The 15,925-nt window shown below is 43.0% G+C and overlaps 1 protein-coding gene across 50 annotated transcripts in view; it reads right to left on the bottom strand.

Annotated features, from left to right (window-relative positions):
• Nucleotides 1-15,925, bottom strand: part of LOC119957389 (calcium/calmodulin-dependent protein kinase type II subunit beta) — a 313,459-nt gene that overhangs the window by 177,574 nt on the left and 119,960 nt on the right. For all 50 annotated transcript variants that reach the window (XM_038785348.1, XM_038785350.1, XM_038785349.1 and 47 more), the window contains exon 4: nt 130-184. In XM_038785348.1, the coding sequence (XP_038641276.1) occupies nt 130-184 (55 nt within the window). The remainder of the gene's footprint in view (nt 1-129; nt 185-15,925) is intronic.

Here is a 15,925-nt window from a genome sequence, read left to right as displayed (position 1 = left end):
GTTCCCTGTCTCTTCATTATTCTCCTTCCAAGATTCCAAGTATAAAACAGACAAAAGCCCAAGCAGGATTGTTACGGAGATGTTGCTACTACCAATATGGATACATTACTTTCATAGATTAGTACTCACAAGTCAAATACGAGGTAGTGGAATCCTTCTTCTGATATGCTGTCATGGAGACGAACTAAAAAAAGAAAGTAATTTTCTGTTGAAGTTTTGGTAATTGAAACATTAGATTTATAAACAATCCGATTCGAATCACAAAAAAATGGATGAGATCTTTCGTGAGAAAACATTGAAGCCGGGGAAGCCTTTGTGATCATGAACCTGAAAATTTGATGGTCTTTTCTCATGCTAATTGTTCTGTCTGTACTCCGATAGGGCTCAATATTTGGTTTCTGACATATTTTATGCAGAGCCCAGTAATCTGTCAAAGTACAGGAAAGTTATAAATGATACCATCTTCCTGATTGGGTGATATTTTTCAAAACTTTTCACATAGCAATAGGAACATATGACCAGCAGTCGGCAAGTCAGCCCCTCAAACCTGCTTCCCCATTGAATCAAACCATAGCCGATTTGTATCTCAACTCTGCTGTCCTGCCATTGATTCCGATCCCTTGATACTTGGACCAGGAAAGACATATCAATGACAGTCTTGAAAACTACAATTATTTCAGCATGCATCGTCTTCTGAAGAAGGGAATTTCAGATTTCCAGCACCTTTGTGTTTGAAATGTGATCCTTCATTAATTCCTAAATAATTCAGCTCTAGTTTTTAGTTTGGACTCCCTCACCAGAAGAAACAGCTTCTTTGTATCATCCTGAAACACTTGGATATTTAAACATCATGATTTTAATACCCTCAACATCGAAGTTGAGGGGAATACAAGTCAAGTTTGTGCAACAGGTTTTCATAATTGAACAGTTTGGCCAATCTGCAATAATGTAAGCCTACTTGTGACAATAAAGATTATTATGTATTTATTGATATACCCCTTCCAAGGCCACAAATTTGTCGAGATTTGGAGTGCAAATTGGATGAAGCACTCCCGATGGGATTTTACAGAGGTATTCTCTAAATTTAGTGTCACTTCTTTGCTTTTGAATTTCAATCTCCTTAAAAGCCAACACTGGTGTTCAAACTGCTCTGAAAGTTGGAAACAACACTACATTTCCAGTGACTGTTGGCTTACAATTCCTGGGCCCCAACTATCCTATCTTCCAAACAACAGTGCGCAGGAGGTGCAGGGAATGCTCTCACCAATGGATATTCAACAAACAAAGGGCACATGGATGGTAATAAACCCCAGTTATTATCAAATTCCAATTCAAGCTGCACCTTTCTGTCGTGCTGCTTTTTTTCTCTCTCACTAAGGTTTGTTGGGCCTGAGTGAATCTTGGAGCACAGCAACTGATCTTTAGCGAATTCAATTCAAACCACTCAGTGACACCATTGTCGAAGCAGCTGAACTTTTTAATTCTTTCATGGGATGTGGGTGTCACTGGCAATGCCAGCATTTAGTGCCCATTCTTAATTACCCTTAAACAGAGTGGCTTGCTGGGCAATTTTAGAGGACTCTGGAGTCTCCTGGAGGCCACACCAGGTAAGGATGGCAGATTTCCTCCCTAAAGGACATTCGTGAACCAGATGGGTTTTCAGAACGATCAATGTCGTTTGAAATGAAATGAAAATTGCTTATTGTCACGAGTAGGCTTCAAATTAAGTTACTGTGAAAAGCCCCTAGTCGCCACATTCCGGCGCCTGTTCAGGGAGGCTGGTACGGGAATCGAACCCGTGCTGTTGGTCTGCCTTAAAGGCCAGCTATTTAGCCCACTGTGCTAAACCAGCCCCAGATCGTTTGATGGTCACTAGCTTTTACATTCCAGATTTATTAATTGAATTTAAATTCCACCTGCTGCCATGGTGGAATTTGAACAACGTCCCTAAAGCATTACGATAAAAGCAAATTACTGGAATATGAAACAAAAACAGAAAATGCTGGACAATCTCAACTGGGGTGACAGTCTGGAGAGAGAACAGAGCTAACAGTTCGAGTCCGAGTTAAAGCTTTGGATGTGGACAGCAGATTTCAATCTTTAAACTCTTTTGATGCACACCAGAACACATTTTCTTTGGTTGCCTCTCCAACAGTATGTGAGATAAAGATATTGCGACTAATAATGTTACTCCACTGTATATTACATTTCAAGGAACGTGCATTTAACCCTGCTGATTACCTTCATTCAAATGTTGTTATTGATTTTTAAAGAAAGATTCAGTCCTCACTCAGGCCATCCCAAATTGCTTTACAATCATTGGAGGCTTTTTGAACTACAGTTACTGTTGCGATATAGGGATCGCAGCAGCTAATTTGCGCACAGCAAAACTCCACTTGCAAAAATAGCAAGATCATGTGTCTTTTTTTGTGACATTGGTCCAAAATAAATATTCGTCAGGAGACCAGGGGAACCTCCACAGCTCTTCTTTACGCAGTACCACGGGATCTTTGATACCCACCAGGGAGGGGAGATAGAGACTCAATTCAATCTCTCATTCAAAAAAAGGCACTGCCAACAGTGCAGCACTCACTCCGTACTACTACAAAAATGACTTCACTGTGGATTTCATCCTCAAGGCTCTGGAGTGAGGCTTGAATCCACAACCTTTTAACTCAGAAGCAGAAGGACTACTCACAGAGGCACGGTTAACACTTTGAGCTTGCATTTCTTCTCCACAATGTGCCTGTCAGCTTAAAACTAAGCAATGAAAAAATTCGATTCACATTCTCCATTCTTTTCTCGTTTCCATGGACACCGTCTCATTCCCGAAATGATAACGGATGATGCACATGTTACTGCCAAAATGCCTTCCGATTTGTCCTTCAGATGGGCCAAGGTCAGAAAAGGCTTGCGCACCAAAGAACCTCTTAATGACCCATTACTGTGCTGTGGAACATTGGGCACAACCAACTCGGCAAAAGCACAGGATTTTCATATATTGATTCATGAAGAAGATGGGGGTCGGTGCACGTTTGTTGGCAGTGCTTTTAAATTATTTAACAGCACAGCATGGCTGCGCTGAAGGAGAGGAGGATGGGAATTAGTATTCCGGAGCCAGACTTTACTGCTCTGAAATGGAGCAGAAACTACGACAGCCTACTCAATGTAAATAGACTCAGTAATGTAAAAGGAATACTGATTTAGTGCAATGATGTAAATGCCAATTTGATCTCACCAGAGCGAAGTGTAACCATGGCAAATTATAAATAACCGCATTAGTAGTTGTCTTGAGAATGCGGAGTTCTTCAATCTTGAATTCCCTATTTAGCACCAAATTATCATTCATAACACTGCGAATGAGACAATAAAAATGATTTACGCTCAATGTAATAACTAATCATCAATGGTTTTCACACCATGTCTCATCCATCAAGATAGAGGAGTGAATGTGAAGAATCACTGGCTTTAGCAATGAAATAGACACAAACAGAACTGTATCTGTACATCCCATCTGCAGCCCCCCCCCCTCCCCCAGTGCTATAAATGACGCAACTTCAGCGTTAAAATGAATTTGACTTGATCAAAATCTGCAAAACACGCGCGGTCTTTGACCCTCGAGTTCTGCGACAGCCCCTCCAGCACTTTGTCAAGGTGAAAGTTGTGGAACTTGAACCTCACTTTCTCCTCACCACTCAGTATAAATATGGGGATAAAATCCCAATCAGAATAAAATGGAACAATATTTAACGCTGCCTGAGGATGATGTGAACACATCAGCAGCAACTCTCAGGATAAGCTTGTCAATTTACCACGGCTCACAAAATGATTTCCAAATAATGTTCCCAGATCTCAGCTGTAGCATGTCATAGCATCTTAATGCAAAGGAGGCCAGTTGGCCCATCATGCCTGTGCTGGATTTATGAAGGAGCTATCAAACTCATCCCACTTCCCTTGATCTATCTGTCCAGCACTACTGATATTTTCTTTTCAAATATGCGTCCAATTCCCTTTCCAAAGTTACTGCAGATTCTTCCGTCACCACTTGTTAGAATCGTACAGTGCAGAAGGCCCTTCAAGTCTGCATCGGCTCTCCAAAGAGTACACAACACAGGCCCACTCTCTTGCCCATTGCACCCTATCACCCCCCCCCCCCCCCGCATCCAAACCTTACACATACCTCGACACAAAGGGACAATTTGATCTTTAGCATGACCAATCCTCCTAACCTGTACACATCTTTGGTCTTTGGGAGGAAATCCACGCAAGACGGAGAACATGCAAACTCACACAGTCACCCATGGTTGGAATCAAACCCTGGTCTCTGCCACCGTGAGGCAGCAGCGCTAACCACTGCGCTACTGTGACATTCAGACAGTGCATTCCAGGTTATAATTAACTGAGTAAGAATAAAACTGCAATTGCATTAAGATCCTCCTACCAGTGGAAATACTTTCTCCCGAGTTACTCTATTGAAACCTTTCCATGATTCTGAGCACTTCTGTTAAATCTCCCCTAGCCTTCTTTGCTCTCAGACAACCCCAGTTTCTGTAGTCACTTCATATGTCCCTCATCCCTGTGAGCAATCCAATAAATCTCTCTCCATCCTCTCCAAGCCCTCCATATCTTTCCTTAAATTGCCCCTCAGTGTCCAAAAGGTTAAGTGGGGTTATGGGGTTACAAGGATAGGGCATGGGTCTAGGTAGGTACTCTCTCCATCCTCTCCAAGCCCTCAATGCCTTTCCTTAAGTACAGTGCCCTGAATTGGGACAATACTCCAGCTGAGGCCAAAACAGTGATTGGTAAAGATGTCGTACAGCATTCTTGCTAACCAGGTATTTATAAAGCCAATGATCCAATCTGCATTTTTAAACCAGCTTTTCAACTTGTCCTGTTAACTTCAAAGATTTGTTGATATGACCCCCGAACCTCTTTGCCCCTTGAAGATTGTACCATTTAGTTTGAAATGTTTCTACTCATTCTTCCTCCAAATATCCATGGCTTCACACTACTCTGCATGTAATTCTACCTGCAATGCACCTACCCTTCAGACAGGTCTCTAGTTGCCCCCTGAACTTCTACTTTACACTTCCAAACTTTGCAATATCTACATCTTTTAAAATTATGCCCCTGTTACTGATATGTGTCAAAATAGTTTAAGTTCCAAACACCAGCCGTAATGAGCATCATTGTTTATTCTCTCCAGTCTGAGAAACAACTACTTACCTGCTTTCTATCTCTTAACCAGTTTTGTATCCACATTTGTACGATCCCTTCAATCCCATGGGTTGCAATTTGCTGCTGAGATTTTACTGACCATCTTTTCAAAGCCCAGAAACACAACAAGTACATTACTCTCATCATTTCATTCTACTACTTCATCAAAAAAACAACCAGCAAGTCAGTCAACCACGATTTATTTTTAACTTTACCTCCCCCCGCCCCGCTCAATACACACAAACACTTTAGACACAGGATACTTGTCATTTTTGCTAGTGCAGAGATACCCAAGGTAGGTTACTAAACTGCACAGCACGCTTGTCTCAGACACAGAATCTGTACCATTTGTGAATTCACATCTTGGCTTTGTAAATGTCTCAGAGATGACAAGAATGCAAATTAAACCACTGATTTCTGGCAGGAAGCTGATTGTCAGAAGTTAACGATATATCAGGCCAGCAGCATGGTTAAGGTACCTTACCCCAGGAGCGAATAAATGGATCATATCAAACCCAATAGCATTCTATTGAAATACACAATTAACAGAGGAGACAGAGAGAGAGGGAAAGCTAAATTTACAGGCGAGGAGGAGGATAAGAATTCAGTAAAGGCTCCCCCAATTCCTTGGTTTGTGGTCATCTCTTTGCCGAGTGGCAAACCTTGTGATTATAGTCTGTGATTAAAAGAAGACTGGTCAATAGACAAGCCCTGGCAAAAAATGATAGGCTCATTTTCTCTCATAGAATCTTCGAATCCCGACAGTGCAGAAGGAGGCTATTTGGCCCATGAAGTCTGCACTGACCCTTGGAAAGAGAACCTTAACTAGGCCCACAACTCCACCCTATCCCCATAACCCAGGAATCACAATTAACCTTTTGGACACTGATGGACAATTTAGCGTGGCAAATCCATCTAACCGGCATATGAGCGTACACATATGAGCATACAAACAGTGGCAGACTCCTGGAGGCACTAACTCTCAGACAACACATACGCAAAAGGAAAACATTACCACATCAACAGAAAATGTTTACAAGGTTGTAGAAAAGTGATAACCTGCTGGAAATTCCTTCCCTGGCCCAGTTTGAAATGTTCTTCCCTTAATTTCATAAAGTCTCTTGTTCCAGAATTTGGAATCAAAAAGACTGTCATAATTTTCAAGCCATAAAATATACTCAGATAGATATTTGAGTACATCGCATGAGAATGAAGATGTGGTAGAATTAAATGCCATGTTAAACCAATCAGAGGTTGAGAACTAAGAGTTGCCATTTAATGCTCACTGGACTTGTTCACAAACAATTCAGAATTCATTTTGTTGGCCTGTTTTGCATTATTATATTCACTGTTCATGATAACCCACACATACAAGTTCTATCTTTGTCCAAAATGTGGTGGTAATTGTAAAGTCACAGGGTTCATGGTGGTCAGCCAAGCTTCCAAGGAAATCAACTCTCTATGAGCAGGATCTGAACTGCTGAAACCCATTGAAAATTCACAAAATTATATCTCATATATGCCTTTCCTCTGGTCAGCACAGCCGTAGCAAAATAATAAAGAGGGAGGAAGTTTTTTCTCTGTCTGCTAATTGCAGCAAATTATGTAATCTCATTCTCATGAAACAGCCCTATGATATCACAAGAAGTATTCCCACATTTCCTTTGAGAGTCAGGGTTATCTGACAGTCGCCAGAGTGTCAATCAAGGAAACATGCTCAAGAGTTCATAGAATCCACTCTAATCGTGGATCTGTGGTCTGTATGAGCAGCATGTCACAGCCCTCCAAATGGTTGACTATGAAGTAACTAGTGAGATTTATGACAACATATTTATAATCACATCTTCAAATGCCAAGGTGCTTCACTGCAGCATTATTGGTTAAAATTTGACACTGAGCTATGTATAGAGATATGGGAACAGAGGACCAAAGTTTGGTCAAAGATTTAACTTTGAATCAGCAACTTAGAGAGATGAAGACTTTTAAGGAAGAAATTTAGGGTCTCGGCAGCTGTGGACATAGCTACCAACGAGGGAGTGATGAAAATCCGGCTTGTTCAAGAGGCCAGAACTGGAGAAGTACAGATATCTCAATAATTGTTGTTGGGGAAGAGACAATTACAGAGAGAAGCAGAGCAGAAGGCCATGGAAGAATTTGAAAAAAATAATAGGTTAGAAATTGATTGGAGTAGTTTGGGATGCTGAAGATGAGACACACTCTTTAATTAAAAAATACATCCAATGAACATGATTCAAAGCACAAACCGTATTCATTCTGTTTCAACATGGGTAATAATTATCTAGTAGAGACAAAACTTTACAGTTTAGGATGTTGTGAAAAGTGAGGAAACACTCAGGTAAGGTGCTTTCACTGCTGTTACACAGTGATCCAAAGCCAATTCAAGCATACCATTCTGCATTGCTCGCACTGGAATCAATTCCATCCATAATCTTCCGTGAGTTATCCCTAACCAACAACAACTAGCAATGTTCGGCTACACAAAGTCTTGTCAGGCCTTATTCGCACCTCCCAACTGTAACTCTGCTTACCTCTCAGCTCTCGCTTGAGTGGCTATGCCTCGGCCATTTTGTGTGCTCCTGGCTGACTGCCCTGCGCTGGAATGTTGCGTGTTTCATTTCAAGTCCGACTCTGGTTTACCCTTGTTGCCAGATGCAAAGATGTACTCCCAGCGGCGTTTTAAGTTGAACTAACTTTATTTCCAAGATTGTTTCATTAGCCGCATGCTATTCCATTATACACGCTTTCTAACTAAGAAATCTGCTCCCTGAGAGAGATTCCCCATGCTCGGGGCTGATTATGTGATCCTTACTCAGTGAGGCTGGTCTTAAAATGACAATGATCATACATGCCAAGTCTGTTTTTAATTCTGTGAATTCAAATTTGGTGGGATTTGAACTCATGTCCCCAGAACATTAGAGCGTCCTCTGGAATACTTGCGACATTTCCACTAAACATACCTATCCCTTCATTGCGGTATGAAATGTGAGAACAAAGAAGCCAAAGTGGTGGACTGTAGCTAAATGGTAAATTGCAAAAACAATTTGGGTTCAACATGTTCAACCAGATTGAATACTGAGCTCAGAATATGTCAAGAGACTCGACCTTTCCCGCCCACTGTTTAGCATGCATGTTTTATAGCGCATGCATGTGCTGTATTTATTAGCACTATGAACACTTGACCTCAACGTTTCAAGAAGTTTGTCAGCTTTTGAGGAATATCTGACCATGAATGAAAACCTCAAAGCACAGAGGTTGTAATATCTGAATGTTCTGCCCCAAATACAGTAGTGTGTGAGAGTTGTGGGGAGGGGGGGATGGGGTGTCCACAAAGTACTCAAGCCTAAACTCTTAGGCCGAGCTAGGATATATAGAGGCAGGCAAGCAAACTTGAAACGGGGTGAGAAGTGTCTTGGAGCTAGTACAGGATAGGATGTAGTGTCACAGCAGGTTCTCCCCAGCAAATTGCTGAACCTTGCACACCATCACAAGCTGTTAGTCAGTGACACCAACTGGCAATTGGTAGTCGAGGAGTTATGTATGGCTCAATAACTCACACCCCTCATTGATTGAGGTGGGAAACAAAAAAAACTGGCCATCCCTGCACTTCATCCTGTACTTGTCATGAGCGACTGAGTTGGATGGTGTGTGATGTGCTCCATGGAAAGAATGTGGAAAGTATGGGATATATTCAGCTGCAATTCCATTTGTCTGAGAATTTCGGACAATTACATGATTGAGACAATGGGAAGATCGGTAAATTAAAATTGGTGACATACAGGGGAAAGAAAGTGAAATTAATCTTTCCTAATTACATCTGACATCAACTTTCTAACAGCAAGCTTAAGTTTACATTCAATGCTCCCCAGACAAAACATATATTCATCACCAGCAACAAGCAGTGTGCTGTCACAAGGAAATGTCACTTCTCTACCATTGGAACAATTATGTTTGATTGATTTGATTTGTGTCTCACAGAACGGCTCTGTGGTTGTATTGTAAAGTTCAAGCAGGGATTGTACAGAATGCACAAAAGGAAGTCAGCCATTGCATGCAGAAATTTGTCCACCTAATCCACCATCTGCACAAAAAGCTCAACATTCAGCCCATATGAATTCACAAAGTTAACACTTTGCAGCACACAAGAGGGAAGGCCTGCAGGTTATTTGTTCTGTTGTCATCGTCACGGTACAAGTAAGCTGGCTACCAACACATCCTCAATGTCCAAAAGGGTCTGCCAAAGCTTTCAAAAGGAAAGGAAAGGAAACCATTCAGGTTTGTAGCACAGAAGTCGGCTGTTTGAGCATAAGGAACGCGCAAGGATAAGCATAAGGATAAAATCACTGACAACGTGAGGAGCAATATAAACTTGGCAATGTATCCTGGATTCAAATACATCCAGCATTATCACCATTAACTGAGAACCATCCTCAATTATTTATGCTGGATACTTCAAACTTGGAAAAAATTGTTGTCCGTGGGCAACTGGGAAATTATTTTTTAAAAAAGGAAATAATGCAAGATATAAATGCCAGACAATGGGTAGAATGACATTAGATTTCAGCTTCCATCAGTTTACCACGCTCTGACCTCGGGTGTGGATTCAAATTCACTCTAAGTCTTATACACATCATACAGTGGAGGCTGATCTTTAAATGCTGCATTGAGTGGCTATTGAGTCACTGATCAAATGTAATGATAAACAAAGGCCCATTTTGTTTCTGCATCTGGTTCAGGTGGGTCTTGAAAGAAAACCTTTTTTAGTCATTCATGGGATGTAGGCTTTGCTGGCAAAACAAAAAGTTATTGTCCATCCTTAATTTCCTTTGAGAAGGTGATGGTGTGCTGCAGTCTTAAATCGTTGCAGTACATGTGTAGTAGTTAGGAAGGGAGTTTGATACAGTAACAGTGAAGGAATGGTGATATATTTCCAAGTCACAATGTGTGTAGCTTGGAGGGGGAACGTCCTGGTAATGGTGTCCCCATTCACCTGGTGACTTTTGTGCTTCCAGGTGGTCAAAGTCATGGGTTTGGAAGATGTTGTCAAAGGAGCCTTGATAAGGTGCTGAGTGCATCTTGTAGACCCAACCATCTTCCTTTGTGCTAAGTATGCCTCAAACCAGTGGAGTGTTTTCTCTCTAATTCGCATTGACTCCAGTTTTGCGAGGGCTCCTTGAAGCCACATTCGGTCAAATGCTGCCTTGATGCCAAGGGCAGTCCCTCTCACCTCACCACGAGCGTTCAATGCTTTTGACTATGTTTGAACCAAGGCTATTATAAGGTCAGGAGCCGGGTGGCCCTGGCCGAACCAAAACTGAGTGTCAGTGAGGCTATTGCTGAGCAAGTGCCACTTGATACTGTTGATGACCCCTTCTGTCACTTTAGCGGAAACTGAAGGGGCGATAATTAGATTGCCCTGCGTTTTGTATAGAGGACATACCTGGGTAATGTTCCACATTGTTGCTTCAATGCATATTTTGTAGCTCTGCTGAATCAGCTTCAATACTATTGAATACTATGTTGTAGGACCCTTGACTTTGCAGTATCTTGTGCCTTCTCCCATTTCTTGATATGTCGCACAAATCAGGAGAAACAGGTGATTCTCCTCAGCAGCATTCTTTCCTTGCAGTATTTTCCTTGTAATTTATCCATTCATGGGACATGTACACCACGGCCAAGGCCAGCATTTGCCCTTTGTGGGGGAATATGGGCGGCATGGTAACACAGTGGTTAGCATGGTTGCTTCACAGCTCCAGCGGTCCCGGGGTCAATTCCCAGCTTGGGTCTGTGTCTGTGAAGAGTCTGCACGTTCTCCCCATGTCTGCGTGGGTTTCCTCCGGGTGCTCCGGTTTCCTCCCACAAGTCCTAAAAGGCGTGCTTGTTAGGTGAATTCTCAACAGGAAAAGTACCAACAACTTCACAAATGTGAGGTAATGCATTTTGGAAGGTCTAATGCAGGTAGGGAATATACAGTGAATGGTAGAACCTGCAAGAGTATTGACAGTCAGAGAGATCTAGGTGTACAGGTCCACAGGTCACTGAAAGGGGCACTACAGGTGAAGGTAGTCAAGAAGGCATACGGCATGCTTGCCTTCATTGGCCGGGGCATTGAGTATAAGAATTGGCAAGTCATGTTGCTGCTGTATAGAACCTTAGTTAGGCCACACTTGGCGTTCAATTCTGGTCGCAACACTACCAGAAGGATGTGGAGGCTAAAGAGAGGGTGCAGAAGAGATTTACCAGGATGTTGCCTGGTATGGAGGGCATTAGCTATGAGGAGCGGTTGAGTAAACTCGGTTTGTTCTCACTGGAGCAACGGAGGTTGAGGGGCGACCTGATACAGGTCTAAAAAATTATGAGGGGCATAGACAGAGTGGATAGTCAGAGATATTTTCCCCAGGGTAGAGGGGTCAATTACTAGGGGGCATAGGTTTAAGGTGCGAGGGGCAAGGTTTAGAGGAGAGGTACGAGGCAAGTTTTTTTACACAGAGTGTAGTGGGTGCCTGGAACTCGCTGCCGGAGGAGGTGGTGGAAGCAGGGACGATAGTAACACTGAAGGGACATCTTGACAAATACATGAATAGGCTGGGAATAGAGGGATACGGACCCAGGAACTGCAGAAGATTTTAGTTTACATAGGCAGCATGGTCGGCACAAGCTTGGAGGGCCGAAGGGCCTGTTTCTGTGCTGTATAAAAAAAGAACAAAAAAAAAAAAAACAGGTCCTCCATTTGACATTGCAAGATATGTTTAGTGTCAGGAATGATCCGCCAAGCCACTGCTTCTTCACTATGCAATCATCTCTCAGCACTTCAGATCGCAATGATGGGAAATGACAGGTTCTGAATTGATCAGTTCTTTATCTATTTTCCTTAACTTATCCACTTAGGTTTTGTTTGCATTAAGGAACTTGCCAGCTGGAGTACGGACGTACCCTGCCAAACTGAGTTTGATACATAAATATATGTACTTCTTGGAGCATCCATTGATCACATACATTGACCTGGGCTGCATGGTAGCACAGTGGGTAGCACTGTTGCTTCACAGCTCCAGGGTCCCAGGTTCGATTCCCAGCTTGGGCCACTGTCTGTGCGGAGTCTGCACGTTCTCCCTGTGTCTACGTGGGTTTCCTCCAGGTGCTCCGGTTTCCTCTCTCAGTCCAAAGATGTGCAGGTTAGGCGGATCGGCCATGCTAAGCGTCCAAAAAAGGCTAGGTTATGGGGATAGAGTGGAGCTGTGGGCTTAATAAGGGTGCCCTTTCCAAGGGCCTGTGCAGACTCGATGGGCCGAATAGCCTCCTTCAGCACTGTACATTCTATGATGTGTGATCAATGAATGTTAACTGGAGCCCCCCAAAATATGGCAAGATTATGAATAAAGAAATAAGATCCTACTAACCAAAATATTAAAAATTAAAACAATTGCTTATGAAAAATATAAATCACAAAAAAAAGTCAGACATGATAATAAGCAGTGATGTGCTGAATTACTTTAACCAACAGTGTTATTATGAGACAAACAGCAATCTGTGCTATGAACTTTCCTTGTTTACTGTCCTTTTGAAGGCTTCAAGCAGGCTCTGAAAAGCACAGAATGACACAGATAAGATGACTATTTGGTCCATCCTGCCTGTGCCAGCTCTTCTGAAGAACTATCTGATCAAGTCGAAAGATCTTTCTGTCTCAAATAAAATCAATGACTGAGCAGCTTAGCCCTCTCCGGGTGAGAGAATGTCTAATATTCCCAACTCTCTTAAGTGAAGAAATTTCTAATCTCAGCCCCTCTCAATTGTCAGGCACAATCCAGGATGTTTGGTTACTAAGGTAATGGAAAGCACTTGCTTCTAAGCCACATGAGCTTTCAGTCAGTTGCCATGGAATTGGCATCTATAGCTTCATCCAGTGAAGCACAATTTATTGAGGCACTTAGTTGATTCTCATCAATCCACTACTGCACAACAACGTCTGCCATGTCCAATACTACAGTACTGCTATCACAGCACCAGGGATAGTGATCAACAGTACAAGATAATTTCTGCAAGTTCAGGGGTGAGGGGCCCCTCAAAAAAGGAGGGTCCTCATTGAAACAGGGGACACAAATTGTAAAAGGATGGACATCTTCACGAATCACCGAGGAAGTTTCTCCATTTCCCATTAGGACAATCCATTCCTCAGTTCACAGCTTTGGGCGCATGGTAGCAAGAAATTCAAAACTCCAGAACTTTCCATGCCCCTCACCAATCTATTCCAGTACAGTTACAACAGTGGTATCTACCCAGCAAAGTGAAAAATTGCTCTTGTATGTACTGTAAACAAAATGCAGGAGAAATCCAACCCAGCCAATTACTGCCGTATCAGTCTACTCTCAATCATCAGTAAAGAGATGGAAGGGGTCATCAACAGTGCGATCAAGCGGCACTTACTCAGCAAAAACTTCTCACGGACGCTCAGTTTGGGCTCGTCCAGCTTCACTCAGCTCCTGACCTCATCAATGACTGAGTTCAAACATGGACAAAGGAGCTGAACTCCAGAGATGAGGGGAGAGTGACTGCCCTTGATGTCAAGGCAGCATTTTCTCGGGTACGGCATCAAGGAGCCCGAGCAAAACTGGAGTCAGTGGCAATTAAAGGGAGAAAACACTCTGCTGGTTGAGGCCATACCTAGCACAAAGGAGAATGGTTGTGGTGGCTGGAGGTCAGTCATTCAGTGCTGGTACATCACTGCAGGAGTTACTCAGGGTAGTGTCCTAGACCCAACCACCTTCAGCTGCTTCATCAATGACCTTCCTTCCAACATAAGGTCATATATGGGGATGCTCTCTGACGATTGAGCAATGTTCAGCACTATTCGCGACTCCTCAGACACTGAAGCAGTCCGTGTGAAAATGCAGCAAGACCTGGACAATATCCAGGCTTGGGCTCACAAGTGGCATGTAACATTCACGCCACACAAGTGCTAGGAAATGATAATCTCAAATAAGAGAGACTCAAACCATCGCCCCATGACATTCAATGACATTACCATCACAATCTCCCACTATCAACATCCTGGGGGTTATCATCGACTACAAACTGAACTGGACTAGCCATATAAATACTGTGGCTACAACAGCAGTTCAGAGGCGAGGAGTCCTGCGGCGAGTAACTCACCTCCCGACTCTCTAAAGTCTATCCACCACCTACAAGGCACAAGTGTGACGGGCTACTTCGGTCTTCCCTGGATGAGTGGATCTCCAACACTCAAGAAGCTCCATCACCATCCAGGGCAAAGCAGCCCACTTGATTGGCACCACTTCCACAAGCATTCACTCCCTCCACCACAGACACACAGTAGCTGCAGTGTGCACGATCAACAAGACACACTGCAGAAACCCACCAAGGCTCCTTCAGCAACACTTTCCAAACCCACAACCATCTAGAAGTACAAAGGCAGCAGATACATGGGAACACCACCACCTGTATGTTCCCTCCAAGTCACTCACCATCCTGACTTGGATATATATTGCCGTTCCTTCATTGTTGCTGTGTTAAAATCCTGCAACTTTCTCCCTGATGTTAAATGATATGTTTTACTGCCCAATGAAGATCTGTCACGAGTAGGCTGACATTAACACTGGATTGAAGTTACTGTGAAAATCCCCGAGTCGCCACCCGACAGCGCCTGTTCAGATACACTGAGGGAGAATTCAGAATGTCAAATTCACCTAACAAGCAATTCTTTACGGGACTTGTGGGAGGAAACCCATGCAGACACAGGGAGAAGGTGCAGACTCTTTGTAACCACAGCTGTGATTATACGTGAAACACTACGACACATGCAGTTTCAGGCGACCCAAGAGAAAAGATGCTTTTTTCACAAAATTACAGCATTGTAAGGAAGGGAGAAAACCCTTTAAGTGCTCATACAGCAGCAACAATGGGCTTTCTTTTGTACTGTATCTTTCTACTATGAACTTTGCTGGGCGCTCGGTCTCAATTTTACCATTTCTGAACATTGGACTGGTCGCTGGTCTTGAATCAACTGTCAAGTGAAGTGACCCAACTGATGTCTCCCGACTGAAGCATACAGATGTGAACCATCTTCAACACCCAGCATCTGAATCAAATATGTCAATCTCAGCTAAACAAGAAAAAGAAATTCCTCTTTAGATCCTGTCAATCAGCATGCCTAAAACATAAGGTGACAAGCATCTATCGTCAGTGTGAATTTTCTCCTCGCCCACGCAACTTTTGTCCTCTCAATCCGACACTGGCAGAATTAGTGTCATCATTGGCTGCTAGCAAACAGGACACTGGCAAGCTGGACTGAAATTGCCATTGATCATTTAGCTCCAAGTTCTTCCAACTTGACAGACACTGAAGCTCTCACACCCATCAGTCTGGTTTGACAGTAATTTGAGTCCTGGAAGTGAAATGTCATAGTGTCGTTCCATTCTGTTCCTTGTTGGATAGTTCCTTTATGAGAGGTAATCCCAATGAAGCATCAATCTGAGAGAGCTCAACAGGATATATGCCAAGAAACTGTTTCCACTGGCCAGACACTTTAGAACTTGGCAGGACAAAGGGTAGAATTTTGCCGGTGGCCCTGTTCTTGGCTTCAAAGTCAAGAGTAAACCTGCCATTATCTGGCTGAGGATGAGACCTGCCCCTATTTGGAAGCAAGTAATGCTTCTGAGAGCACTGCCCAATCAAA

The sequence above is a fragment of the Scyliorhinus canicula genome, chromosome 26 (genome assembly GCF_902713615.1).
Source record: "Scyliorhinus canicula chromosome 26, sScyCan1.1, whole genome shotgun sequence".
Taxonomy (NCBI): domain Eukaryota; kingdom Metazoa; phylum Chordata; class Chondrichthyes; order Carcharhiniformes; family Scyliorhinidae; genus Scyliorhinus; species Scyliorhinus canicula.
This window is presented reverse-complemented; position numbering and strand designations above follow the sequence as displayed.